This window comes from Rousettus aegyptiacus, unplaced genomic scaffold, assembly GCF_014176215.1.
Source record: "Rousettus aegyptiacus isolate mRouAeg1 unplaced genomic scaffold, mRouAeg1.p scaffold_m13_p_5, whole genome shotgun sequence".
In the NCBI taxonomy this organism is placed as follows: Eukaryota; Metazoa; Chordata; class Mammalia; order Chiroptera; family Pteropodidae; genus Rousettus; species Rousettus aegyptiacus.
The window spans coordinates 95,243,342-95,257,216 of record NW_023416308.1 but is presented as its reverse complement, the minus strand read 5'-3'; the positions used below and the strand labels follow the sequence as shown (position 1 = coordinate 95,257,216).

General features: G+C 38.9%; 1 protein-coding gene across 1 annotated transcript in view; it reads left to right on the top strand.

The window, feature by feature from the left end:
• Positions 1–7,330, top strand: part of BDNF (brain derived neurotrophic factor) — a 30,674-nt gene extending 23,344 nt beyond the window's left edge. The window contains 1 exon segment of the mRNA XM_036221046.1: positions 5,808–7,330. Coding sequence (XP_036076939.1) covers positions 5,808–6,572 — 765 coding nt within the window. The 3' untranslated portion in view covers positions 6,573–7,330.
• The last annotated feature ends 6,545 nt before the right edge of the window (positions 7,331–13,875 follow it).

Below are 13,875 nucleotides of genomic sequence, written 5' to 3'. Positions count from 1 at the left end.
CAGCCGCTCCCCAGCACCAGCGTCACCACCTCAGCTCCACCTCAGATCATCAGGCATTAGATTCTCATAGCAGAACCAGTCCCTGGTACCAAAAAAGTTGGGGACTGATGATTAATATTTATTTTTAAAGCTCATTAGCCACTAAGAATTAAATCAATGAATTAATTTGTCTCTTCCAGTCTATCATTCTTTTGGTTCTTCCTACACGTGATGATAAACTAGGATTCTCAAACCGTTCCCCTGCTTGGAAACTCTCACTGGCTGTTGCAGGCCTGTAAGGCAGGTGCAGACTCCTTAGTGTCATTATCAGCCTTCCAAACAGTTATTCACTCTTATTTCTCACTGTTCTTGTGCCAGAACTCTTCTCTCCAGAAATGCACTCGTGTCTTCCCACCTCCATGCTTTTAGCCAAGCTGCTGTCCATCCACTGGTGTCTTTTCTGGATATGTTTAAATTCTTTCTATCCTTGCCAGTCTTCTTCACAAAGCATTCTTCAATATCCAATGGGAAGTAATCGCTTTCTCTTTCTCGAATTTTATCTATACTTTTCTTGGGTCATTTCTACCTTTATATTTTTAGTTACTTACATATGTGTGCTATCTCCCTCCTAGACGATAAGACTCGAAAGTAGATTTCATGTCTGATGAATGTACAAAATAAGGCTAATGTATGCATGTCGTGAAACTGGACACAAATTAAAGATAATATTGATTTGTGAGATTTCATTAAAGTGGCCTTTTAATAAGTTTGCATCATATATGTTAGGAATTAAATATTAATTGATAATTTCTTCAATGTTACCATTATCCTTGTGGCTTATAGGACTGTCTAAGAGGAGCAGCAAACTGTATTTTCTTTGATTACATGCTCACTGACAAAACTCAAGGGGACGAGGAACAAACAAAGCTTGTTTTTGTTTTTTATTCCTGTATGCCTGAATTACCCATACTGTTGTTTAGTTTCCCTTCTTACCTTTTGCCATGGAAACTTGTTTCTAACATGTCTAAATTTTTGCAAAGCTTTCTTTTATGGGAAGATCACAAGGTCTAAAATTCCATTCACTGATGTAACTAAGCCTTATGGTGGAAGGATCCTAGAGATCATGATTAATCCAGTACCTGAATGGTGCTGCCTTTTAGAAGTTGGGCCCCGAGATACATACAACTGCAGAAAACTGTGTCCATGTTGTATAAACTCCATCTTTGACTGTGCTTTGCAGCACAGCCTCTCCCTTCCCTTCAGTCAAATATTCTAAAATTGGCAAGATGTCCAGATGGTAGAAGCTTAGACAAGAAGGTAGGTGACCTATCAGTTTCGTGATATCTGACAGGTTACTTAACCTCTCTGAACAGCAATTGCTTCACCTGTGTAATAGGGATAATAATATCTGTCCTGTCTCTTTGCAACGGCCAAATTAAACGAAGCTTGTGAGTATTCTGTAGTCTTTTAGACAAATGCAAGTTATTACTGCACCAGGAAAGGATGCTAATCTTGTTGAATGTTTAAGTCATGTGTAAAATTAATCTTTATTCCTACTTTGTTGATTTCCTTTTTAGCCCCATATACTATATTTAATGTTTTGAGAGTAGATCTAAATAAATCCTTCCTAGCACTTTAGAGATGTGTCGAGTTGATTGTAATTATACACTCTTGTAAGGCTTAGAGCAGAATTAGGTAGCACCGATGAATTTATTATGTATAAACAGATATATGGATGAATGGCCATATTATGCATCCTCTTTATGTTTTGTGTAATAAAGATTCACCTGAAGGACTAAAACACTAGAATTGTCATGGAAGCTCTTAAACTTTTATAATTTCCTAATACAGTACATAAAATTATTGAAGAGATTAACCAAAAAAGAGAAAGTTTAAAGACTGAAAATTCCAAATTTTACTATTATGGTTATTAGTACTGTCTAACTCTTCTATTGATCTGTTAGAGTTATACAGGCAGTATTTGTAGTGTTATTTGCTTTTTAATTATTCAAGTAAAGTTTTACCCTACTAGAGAAACTTAAGAGATTGCTTATGGATGATAATTGTTATCCATAAAATTTCTTACAGCTTATAATTTTGGTTTAGCACAGCCTATACATGATCTAATAATTTCAGTGAGTTCACTGATGCTTTCCAGATGACATCATGAATTGATGTCAGAACTGTCTCTTCTCATGGTTTAATAAACTCATCAGTAAGTTTTTACTGGGTACTATTACATTATTCTGGGTTAGGCATTATTAGGGAATCAGCAATGACCCATTCCCTCACAGAGCTTATCATTCAACTGAGGACCAACCATAATTAGCAATACAGTTAACAACAGAGTAGGAATGAGTACTAAACGAAATGTGATATGGAATTTTAAAGGATAAGGAGTGCGTGCTGAAGTAATTAGAGAAGGTATACATATATGATTTGTTGCTTGAACTGGGTCATGAAGGATAAGCAAGATGTAGTCAGAGATAAAGGATTTTCCAGGAGAATGGAACAAGTCACTTCTAGGCAATTATGGATATGGGGCTCCAAGGACTTTTTCCTGATCAGAACAGAGGTAATGAAACATTGAGTAATATGGAAAGTTAGCTAAGTAGGGTGAGGCCATGTTTTGAAAACTGGATAAATGGATTGGATAAGAGAATAAGATGAGAGTGTTTGTCAGACAGTGGTCATTGGAGCTGAATGGAATATCAGGATGTCAGGTATATCAGGGGGACGATGCAGTCAATCAGGGAGATAGTTAGGGCTGAGCCAAGAAAATGGCAGTGGGATGGAGAAAAAAAAGGATGGATGGGAAATGTTTTAAAGAGAAAATGAGCAGGACCTCTCCACTGATTGGATTTGAAAGCCATACAAAAAATGTATCATTAAACTGGATTCCAAAATTTGTAGCCTGTGGCCTGGGTTCAATGTATCAAGAAACCATTGTCAGAAATAGAAAAATAACATTGTTCACAGGAAGTAACCCTGTTCCAACAATAAGAATTGAGTTTGGTTTTGTATGCACTTGACTTCAAGGCCTATTAAGTGAGCATTGTGGAAGTGTCTCTCAGAGGGCAAGACTGGGGATGGGGTTGAGCTTTATCACCAGGTGATTAGCGACCGAATCCATGCAGATGTTCTGCTTTGAGGGGTGCCTTCAGGATGAAAGCCGAGTAATATTTACTCAGATGCCATTTGTCTCTCTGAAACATTTGCTTGTGGAGCTGATGAGAAAATGATAAAGTACTAACTATTTTTTAAACCAAAAAGTTATTAATAAAAAGATAAATGAGACCAGTGAAAGGCAGAATGAACTTCTTTAAGTCAACTATAAAAAAGGGTTTCTAAAAGACTCATTACTCTGGTAGTGATAATAAAAGAGTTTTCTAACTGTGGTTTAAGATACCTCAGTACCTTGGGCCATTTTAAGCAGTTAGTGTGGGGAGTTAGTAAATGCTTGTTAAACTTACTCTGCTTCATTAATTCTAATATGCACTTAAAAAAAATGTTTTTAACCTCTCTGAAATGGGGTTCTTATAGTTGTCACTTTATTCTTGTTGGCAATGCAACAGTTATAATATAGTTGTCATCACCTTAACCAGTTTATTTTGCTTTATTTTTTACGTATGTGCAAAAGTTATATGTGATAAATGCGTCCAAATAAGTCTAAAGGAAATCTTTTCAATAAGTATACAGTGACTGTTCTAAGTGATAAACAGTTTAATTAGCTTCATTTTTTATAACGATGTGATTTATGATGGTATCGAAGATTTAATAAAATATGGTATCAAAAGATAGCTGATCACAGCAAATCTCTACCAGTGTGATACAGATAGCTGGAGTAAAAGACTCTAAATTTGCATTCTTTCATTGACCTACATTTGAGGTGTCCCTTGGGTTGTTTTAATTTGGACTAGGAACATTAGGAGAGAGGATTTTCATTCAGTGGTGTAAGTACCGCCTGCCAGGAATAGAACCCTCCTTGGAGGATCCATTTCTTTGATGGTGCAGAATCCAGAACATTCACAAAAGACCAGGCATTAGCGGAATGGGTTTGTGTTTGTTTGAAGCCTTTGTGCCCTTCCTAATCTCAGACCATTGTGCACTGCAAGCAGTTCTGATCATGCTCGCTCAACGTGCAAAGTGAGTGTGAACCTACAAGGAAATCTGCTGGTGTTTGGGGATGACAAGAAAGTCTCTTAGTGGGAAAAAATATGACATCTTCTAAAAGTGATATCATATTTGGGTTCTCGGTACCAGAGTTTTCAGCCATTTCTGCGGTGTGACCTATTGACTGGAGGTAGGTTGCCTTCTCATTCAGTGGACAGAAAAACAGTCCTTTTTCCTACTGACTGGCACAGTGTGTGTACAGACTAAATAGCACATATGTGTCTTTTTGTAAGTTTGTGCTCCAGAACTGAAAGTAGGAATAAAGTTAGAATATCGGGGCTGTGAGTGGGGGATGCTTGTCTCACTAAGGGATGCGATGCTTCAGGTAAGTGATTCTGGAGTCCTTCACCATGTGACAGTAACCTTGGTTTGGTTTGTAGGTATCTCTTCATTTTGCTTGTTCATCCATTCTAATTGGCTTCCCGGAGCATGCTTGTAGATGTGGAGCCAAATTTAGAGTATAGCAACCCTCTGGCAAACAGGAAAAGATTAATTTTGCGGTGTGCTGTTAAGGGACTTCCCAGGAAACTTCAAAAGCACAGAAAGAAGTGCTGGCTGCCTATTCCAAAACATGTAATATGCCACTCAGCTTTTTAAAGGTACGATAAACTCAGGGCTCACACACACACACGGAGGACCCCATTCCCAATAAAAAAAGAAGCTGAGCTTTCTTAGATGTGTCTGCATATGAGCCAGAAAAGCCAAGGGGTGAAGGGCTCAGAGAGTTAAGGAGATAAATGTGGATCCACATATGGGAGGCATGTGAAATTGACTTCAATACCTTTTTAATGCTGACTTTTCCAATTCTCTCTTAAGCAGACACGTTGTTTTCATGATATGGGCCCCAGGCATAGATACATCATTAAAATCAATGTATAGAAAATGCTTTCTGTTTGGAAATAAGCAAAATATTTTCGGTTATGACCACCCAGGTATAGTAGGAAAATACTGGAGCTGGGGTCGGGAGTCTCGAATTCTAATATGAACTTTCTTTGGGACACGAGGCAAGTCCTCTATGGCCTTTGGTTTCCTTATCTGTAAAACAGATCTTCTTTGCCCTAATAGATTATCTCTGCGGGAGAAAAAAAGTCAAGGAAAGGGCTCCTTATAGCTCCCCGACTTCTATTTTTTCTGTGCTATTCATGCCTACTTATCACATAGCTAGAAAGGCCTACTCAGAACCCCCAGGCCACTACTGTTCCTGTCACACATTCCTGCAATAGTACCATATTGCTAACTTGAAAAAAAAAAATTACTATTACACTTGCAGTTGTTGCTTAGTAACATTTCTGATTTTGTGTTTCTTGTGACAGCCTGAGCAGAGATCATTAAAAATTTAACTTACAAAGCTGCTAAAGCGAGAGGAAGGAGGAGAACTTGAAGCCACAATTTTTTCACTTGCTTAGACTCCATCTAATCTTGGGTTTATATTCTAAATCTTGGAGAAAACACTGCACGCCTCTGGTTTATATTAAACCACATACAGCACACTACTGACATTAACTTGTGTCTGGTACAGCTGGAGTTTATCACCAATACATAAAAAACCGTGACCCTGCAGAATGGCCTGGAATTACAATCAGATGGGCTGCGTTGTATCCTGCAAAAGAAAGTCCTAACCACTTTTATGTCCTATTTCTGCTTTCTTCCCACAGTTCCACCAGGTGAGAAGAGTGATGACCATCCTTTTCCTTACTATGGTTATTTCATACTTTGGTTGCATGAAGGCTGCCCCCATGAAAGAAGCAAACGTCCGAGGACAAGGCAGCTTGGCCTACCCAGGTGTGCGGACCCATGGGACTCTGGAGAGCGTGAATGGGCCCAAGGCAGGTTCGAGAGGCCTGACAGCATTGGCTGACACTTTTGAACACGTGATAGAAGAGCTGCTGGACGAGGACCAGAAAGTTCGGCCCCATGAAGAAAACAATAAGGACGCGGACTTGTACACTTCCAGGGTGATGCTCAGTAGTCAAGTGCCTTTGGAGCCGCCTCTTCTCTTCCTGCTTGAGGAATACAAAAATTACCTAGATGCTGCAAATATGTCTATGAGGGTCCGGCGCCACTCTGACCCTGCCCGCCGCGGGGAGCTGAGCGTGTGCGACAGCATTAGCGAGTGGGTCACAGCGGCAGATAAAAAGACTGCAGTGGACATGTCAGGCGGGACGGTCACGGTCCTTGAAAAAGTCCCTGTGTCGAAAGGCCAACTGAAGCAGTACTTCTACGAGACCAAGTGCAATCCCATGGGTTACACGAAGGAGGGCTGCAGGGGCATAGACAAGAGGCATTGGAACTCCCAGTGCCGAACTACCCAGTCCTACGTGCGGGCCCTTACCATGGATAGCAAAAAGAGAATTGGCTGGCGATTCATAAGGATAGACACTTCCTGTGTATGTACATTGACCATTAAAAGGGGAAGATAGTGGATTTATGTTGTATAGATTATATTGAGACAAAATTATCTATTTGTATATATACATAACAGGGTAAATTATTCAGTTAAGAAAAAAATAATTTTATGAACTGCATGTATAAATGAAGTTTATACAGTACAGTGGTTCTACAATCTATTTATTGGACATATCCATGACCAGAAGGGAAACAGTCATTTTGCGCACAACTTTAAAAAGTCTGCATTACATTCCTCGATAATGTTGTGGTTTTTTGCCGTTGCCAAGAATTGAAAACGTAAAAAGTTTTAAAAAAAAAATAATAATAAATTGCATGCTGCTTTAATTGTGAATTGATAATAAACTGTCCTCTTTCAGAAAACAGACAAAAAAAAATCAACAAAAATTTGAACCAAAACATTCCGTTTACATTTTAGACAGTAAGTATCTTCGTTCTTGTTAGTACTATATCTGTTTTACTGCTTTTAAACTTCTGATAGCATTGGAATTAAAACAGTGTCAAGGTGCTGTTGTCATCGCTTTACTGGCTTAGGGGATGAGGGATGGGAGGGGTCTATTTTTGTTTGTTTTGTGTTTTTTTGTTTGTTTTGTTTTTTGTTTTGTTTTGTTTTTGTTTTTAGTTCCCACTGGGAGTAGGGATGGGGAAAGAATTTCTTCAATATATATATTCTGGTTGATAAAAGATTCATTTGTCTGCTGTAAATTTGTTTGCAATATCAATCAGATGACTGGAAAGTAAATAAAAATAAGGCAACTGAATGAAGTGCTCACTCCAGTTCCCGTAATGTACTTCCGAGGCTCTCATTCACCCTTTGGGCCTTGGTCAGGGAAAGCTGCTTTTGTCGGAAAGACCTGCCTTTACTTAGAGCACATTCTTTCCCCCCCTCCCCCTTTGGTCTCCTCTTTGTTTTGTTTTCTCTTAAGAAAAATCAGTTCCGCGCTCTGAAATATTTTACCGCTGCTGTGAACGAGTGAACAAATTTTGTCACATCGTGGCACTCATAAGCATAGAGAACAGTGGTTTCTTTCTTTTAGAAGAGAAAAAGAACAACCAAAAATAACTCAAAAATTAAGATTTTTTTTTTTTTAAGTAATTTGGGTAAATCATTGTAAGGCTTAAAAGAAAAATCATGGTAAGGTTTAAACATGTCTTGCAAGCAAAAGGTGGTGTTTTGTATGGACCCGGAAACGCCTAGATCAGAACAGGAGTCCACACTGCCAGTGAAATGAGACTGAACAGCCATATGGAGGCTATGTGGAGCTGATATGTCATTTCCGGGCGGTGCAAGAGGAATTTCTGAGTGGCCATCCTGAGGTCTAGGTGGGGGTGGGGAACGGTACTTGAGACATTCCAAAAAGGGAGGCTTCTGAAGGGCCCTTCAGAGGTGGCTCTGGAATGACATGTGTCAAGTTGCTTTGGACCTCACGCTTTAAGTGCCTACATTATCTAATTGTGCTAAGAGGTTCTCGCTGGAGGACCACGCTCAAGCTTACTTAACACTCTCCACCCCTGGATAATTTTGCATAAAGCTGGATTAGCCTGGAGCAGGTTCAGAACCAAATGGGACATTGTAATCATGAGATTGATGCGATGAGATACAAGATGTTTGCTACCTGAACACTTATTTCTTTGAAATCAGACGAGGAAACCAGGGTTTTATCTTTTAAGAACTTTTGGTAAGGGGGAAGGGAACAGGAAAAGGCCCCAAAACTCAGGTTGGATGATCAAGGCTACCGATAAAAAAATCTTGTCCAGAGACAAGACTTTGGGAAGGTGTCTGCACATCCAGCACACCAAAGACTTGAAGGTGCCTTGCTCAATGGAAGAGACCAGGACAGAGCTGACAAAGTTTTGCTCCCCAGGGAAGGCCACAGAAACCTCCTGTCCCATCCTGTCTGTTCACGAAGAGAGTCCCTGCCTCACCTCTGCCATCTTGGGTTACAAGAAGTCAAGTTGGGAGCCTGGAATAATGGTCTTGGGAAAAATGGACCCCCATGAACATTAGCGCTAAGCCCATTCAGCCCACTGCCCAAATCCCAAAGTGTCCCTGAGTATAAGAAAGCCTCAAGAAATTGCTGCATCTTAGTAGGGTGAGGGATAAGCAAAAGAGGAGATCCACCATGACCCAGGGAACGAGGGACGCTGTCATCAAGTAATTTCTCTTTGTTCAGTCTTTTCATTTAGAACGAGACTATCTTTTACAGTACCATCTGAATACCTGCCACTAAAAGAAGGAAGAATTTCTGTAGCATAGATTTGTGCTGTTTGAAAATACTGTCTTTGTAATTATTTTTTACATGTAATGAATACTTGGAATATCTGCTGTATGTTAACTTTTTGCAGCTTTGTTTTGAGGGACAAAATTATTTGAAAAAGAAAAAGTCCCCATCACAGTCTCAAAGTACTGCAAAAACCAGTTCTATTAAGTGGTCCAGTAGGAGACGCAGCAATCGTGTGGTCAGTGGCTCTCTCTTACCCAACAAGATACATCACAGTCACACGCTTGTTGGTTTATGTTGACCTAAGATTTATTTTGTTAAAATCTTTCTCTGTTGCTGTTCATTTTTGTTCCATTTTGTTTTTTAAAAGTCTTGCTGTGGTCTCTTTGTGGCAGAAGTGTTTCATGCATGGCAGCAGGCCTGTTGCTTTTTTATGGTGATTCCCATTGAAAATGTAAGTAAATGTCTGTGGCCTTGTTCTCTCTATGGTAAAGATATTATTCACCATGTAAAACAAAAAAAAATATTTATTGTATTTTAGTATATTTATATAATTATGTTATTGAAAAAATTGGCATTAAAACTTAACCGCATCAGAAGCCTATTGTAAATACAAGTTCTATTTAAGTGTACTAATTAACATATAATATATGTTTTAAATATAGAATTTTTAATGTTTTTAAATATATTTTCAAAGTACATAAAATCTGGGGGTTCTGGGTTTTTTCTCTTCACTGTAAAACATATACAAAAACGTGTTTTATTATAAATACGCGTGTTCCTTGCTTTAAGACCAACCTGATGAATTTTAGTACTTGTACAGCCCTCCAGAAGGGATGCTTATGTCAAAGCATGGGAGGCCAGTCCTGCAGTCAGAGCTTCCAAGAAGCTCTAGGATTGGGCCTGTCTTCCACAGTGGAAGACGGAAGTGTCATTTTCTAGGACACTTGAAAATTTTCCCCTTTGAAGTGATATACTTTCATCAAGTACCAAACTGTGTATCCTAGCAACATCAGGATCCAGGGCTGGCTGGCTCTATTTGATTATCAAATAACTGTTAAAAAAAAAAAAATCAAAGTAGGTTTACTCACAGATAATGAGAATAAATTGGCCCAAATTTAGAAAGTCAGTGACTGAAAAAAGATATAGAAATTCAATATTTAGAGGCAGGTCATGTACCCTCAGTTTGAAGATGGTGCCATTTGCATTATGTATTTGTATCCATTGCACTGATTTAATTTTTGTTCATGGAGCCACACAGATTTTATATCACAGTACCCAAGATCTAACAGATTGCTAGGATTTCTAAAAAGATTTGCCTCTGTGATGGCTGCCAAGCCGCTGGGTAATTTAGTTAAAGTGTTTAAAGTTATCACTAAATCTTAGGGAAATAAATGGAAGGATTTTAAATTAGAGAAAGAGCCATTAAGGAAAAAAAGCATCTGTTCCTACTCTTCCGACTCCCCATTTGAACACTGTCAACCCATCCCAGAACGTGGTGAACTATATCTGTGCGATGTATCATTTCTATTTCAAACATACACACATGGTTTCCTCTTGTATTGTCTTATAAATAAGGATCAAGAAAGTCATAACAAACATCGACTTGTGTTATGTATATGGAAGAGCAGATTGAATGAGATGAATTACTCGATTATAATCTGTCCAGTAAGTTTGCAAAGTACTGTAAACTCTAAGGGAAACTCCTGACTGCCAGTCAGGTCATGAGTCCAGCCATGACATCAGAACTTTGGGAAACTTCAAGGCTTAACCAATTTTCATAATTGAGGAAGACTAAAATATTTTTGAAAGGGTTGAATAAAAGGAGTTAGAATAAAATGTGAGATTCGAATTACTTGAAGTTAAAGGAGATTGGTAAACATGATAGGTTTCATTAGAAGATGAGGTCAGAGAGAAAAAAATGGAGGTATATACTAAATTAACCAACTTGAAGTTAACGGGAGTAGCCATGTTGTACTCTATTCATTGCGTACAAGCAGTTAAACCTGTTTGATTGTTAAGATGCCTGGAAATAACCCAGATCATTGCTTTGATTATTATTTTTCACTGTATCGATAAGCCTCTGTGGTCATTAGCAGTGTCTTTGAAGTTTTCTTTTTATTAGCTGTAGTAATTTTATGAATACTATCACAGTTCTGAGTGAAGATCTGAACTAAATCTTAGAATGAATCAGTGTTAAATTACCCCTTCTTCATTTAAGTAGTTACTAGAGCTACAATCAAGCACTTCAGGCCTGACCTTAGTTCATCCAGTACTCTGGCCACATTAGGGCTTAAACCTAAAGTAAAACACATATGGCTTCTCCATATTCTCATATAAAGCCTGTTCTATAAGTCACTTAAAGTGGAAACGGCTACATTTTGATGAGCCATTGTTATTACTAGTTCTTCGGAATAAGAAACATTATGTGTATATAGATGTAGGTTAAGTATTTAGCTCAGAAAGGGTCATCTGTGGATTTGATCTAACCTCAAAATCTTGAGCAGCAAAATTAGTGATGGGATCTGGGCTATTTTATTTTATTTTATTAGCCATGCTTTAACTGTTGCTTTGAAGATTGGTTGGTTGGTTGGTTGGTTGGTTTGGGGGAAGGAGGAATTGGGAATCTGACTTTTGTTTATTATATTAAACTAACCAGTGGTTGGATCTGTGAATTTCAACCTAAGAGTAAAATTCAATGACTAGAGTAGATGCAGCCACTCCAAATCAACCAGCATTTTAAATTACATTCTAATTAATAAATGACTCAACCTGTACCTCTATCCCAAGCCTTTTGATTATCTTCATCTATTTTCCTCAATTCTAGCCACTATTTTAATTTGTGAAGGGGGAAATCCTCCTCCTTGCTTTTTCATATGTGCATAGATGCAGTAAATTGCTTGAGGAATGTATTTAAATATTAACAGAAAAATATCGCAATCTTACGCATTATATTCCTCATTAAGAAAAAGAGTTATTTATGCAGCACTCTTCATAAGATTTCCATAGGCCTCTACCTCACCCCCTCTAATTATTTACTAGGTACAAAACACTAGATCAGGAGCTCAACCTGGCATTTGCTCGTCCGAATAACAACAATCTATGCTTGGTAATGTCAGAAGCATGGAATTGTAAAAGCTGGTCTTCCAATTAATTAAATCACACCCCTCCCCACCACACACACACTAAACAAACAAGACCTTTGCATTCATTATATATTTAAGTGTGAGGTGCTAATTTTTTACATCTGGCATAGCAAAAATGCTTCTCTTGGAAATATGAGCCCTTCTATCCTAAAATACCCCCCACAAAACACTGTAGTTAATGACAGGGCATGTCTGAAGCCTATAAATGACCAAAAAATGTTGGTTGAGAGACTGAGGTTGAGGAGTATGTTCTACATTTAGAAATTATCTTAAGGATGCTTCTGCAGCACTGTACTTTGGTACCGTATTCTGTTCAAATGGTTCCTTAGAAACCAGGAGCTGGTCTATGTAGAATGGCTGAACCCAGGGGAAATATTTTTCTCTGGCTTAAGTGCTCACATTTTGGAAAATCCATATCAAGTATTGCAGTTTATTTTTCCTTTCCTTTCAAAGCTACAGCAGTAGTGGATTCAGGACCCAAAGCATGTAGTCGTTTGTAACACATTTGGAACGACTGCGAAAAATGAGAAGCAACATGCAGCAAATTAATAAGGAAAAGATTATTCCAATTCGAATTTATTTAGTCAAGCTGCAACCTCCATTGAGCCCTAATATTTTTAAAAAGTTTCTAAACTGGGATTTTAGTGTGTGGGGGGAGAGGAGAGGAAAATGACACAAAATAGAAACCCTCTAAACGAAAGAGGTCTTCTCCAGAAGATACCAAGCAGTGTTTACTGGGAGAAAGCAGCACCTGTACTCTGTGTGTTCTCCTGCCACAGCTCTCAGCATCTCCAGGAACTCGTCAGAAATGCAGAGTCTCAGGCCCTGCCCTAGACTTGCTGAATTAGAAGCTCTGGGGAAAGGGGCCCAGCAATCTGTTTTTTAAACAAGCCCTCCACTCAATTTTAATAAGCACTGGACTAAGGAAGTAGGCAATCAGCCTGCTATATACTCAAGTAATAGGAAAACAGCGCAGCCCAAGAAATTGAAATGGCGAGTTCCCATCCTAGCCACGCCACTACCTCTTACCACAGCCCTGAAAACATCATTCAAACCACCTAGATTTCCATTTCCTAAAAAACACAAGAGCAATGGTTGCTTCCCAGTGGAGCAGTGCTTGGGTTAGGAGAGTGCACTGACGATTTAAAGGCGAGCGTGGAAATGTGTGCTGGGAAAGCTCACTGCAGTTTACAGTCAACAATTTATTTTTCCTTTCCTTTCAAAGCTACAGCAGTAGTGGATTCAGGACCCAAAGCATGTAGTCGTTTGTAACACATTTGGAACGACTGCGAGAAATGAGAAGCAACATGCAGCAAATTAATAAGGAAAAGATTATTCCATCTGGGGAGCTGGGCTCTGCACCTGCCAACATGAGCCTCTCTCTGTGAAACAGTTATATTGGTCACAAATTAAATAAGCTTCCTGAATTAATCAGCTATTAATGTCCAGCTGAGGAGTCCTAGCTTTACCCTTCCAGAATGGCCACACTGTAAATACAAAGGGCTTCTTCAGTGGTTGTGGCAAACCTTTTCCTGGCTGTAGGAACTGGTTTCTAGAAACGAGGGCAGGAGAACAATCTATTCCCACCCCCATGCCAGCTCTGTGTGTATGTGTATGTCTGTGTGTCCACATTCTTGCACATTTTAGATACTGCAAACTGTATTTGAAAATTTTCCGTTTATGGGCTGGGGTGGAGGGTGTCCAAATATATCATCCATCTCTTAGGTAGTGCAGAAACTTGAATTCTGATTAGCCTACCTGGCAAGCCAGGGGTCCTGGTATTTCAGCCATTAACTAGGTGGCCAAGTCGTTTCTGGTTTTGGCCCAAGCCCTTGTCTATAAGAGGAAGAGGCTAAATTGAATGGTCTTCTAGGTGAATTTCAGTTTTAAGGGTTTATGTTTATGTTTTTCCTGCTTCACTGTTTGTAGTAAAAAGATATTAAAGAGGT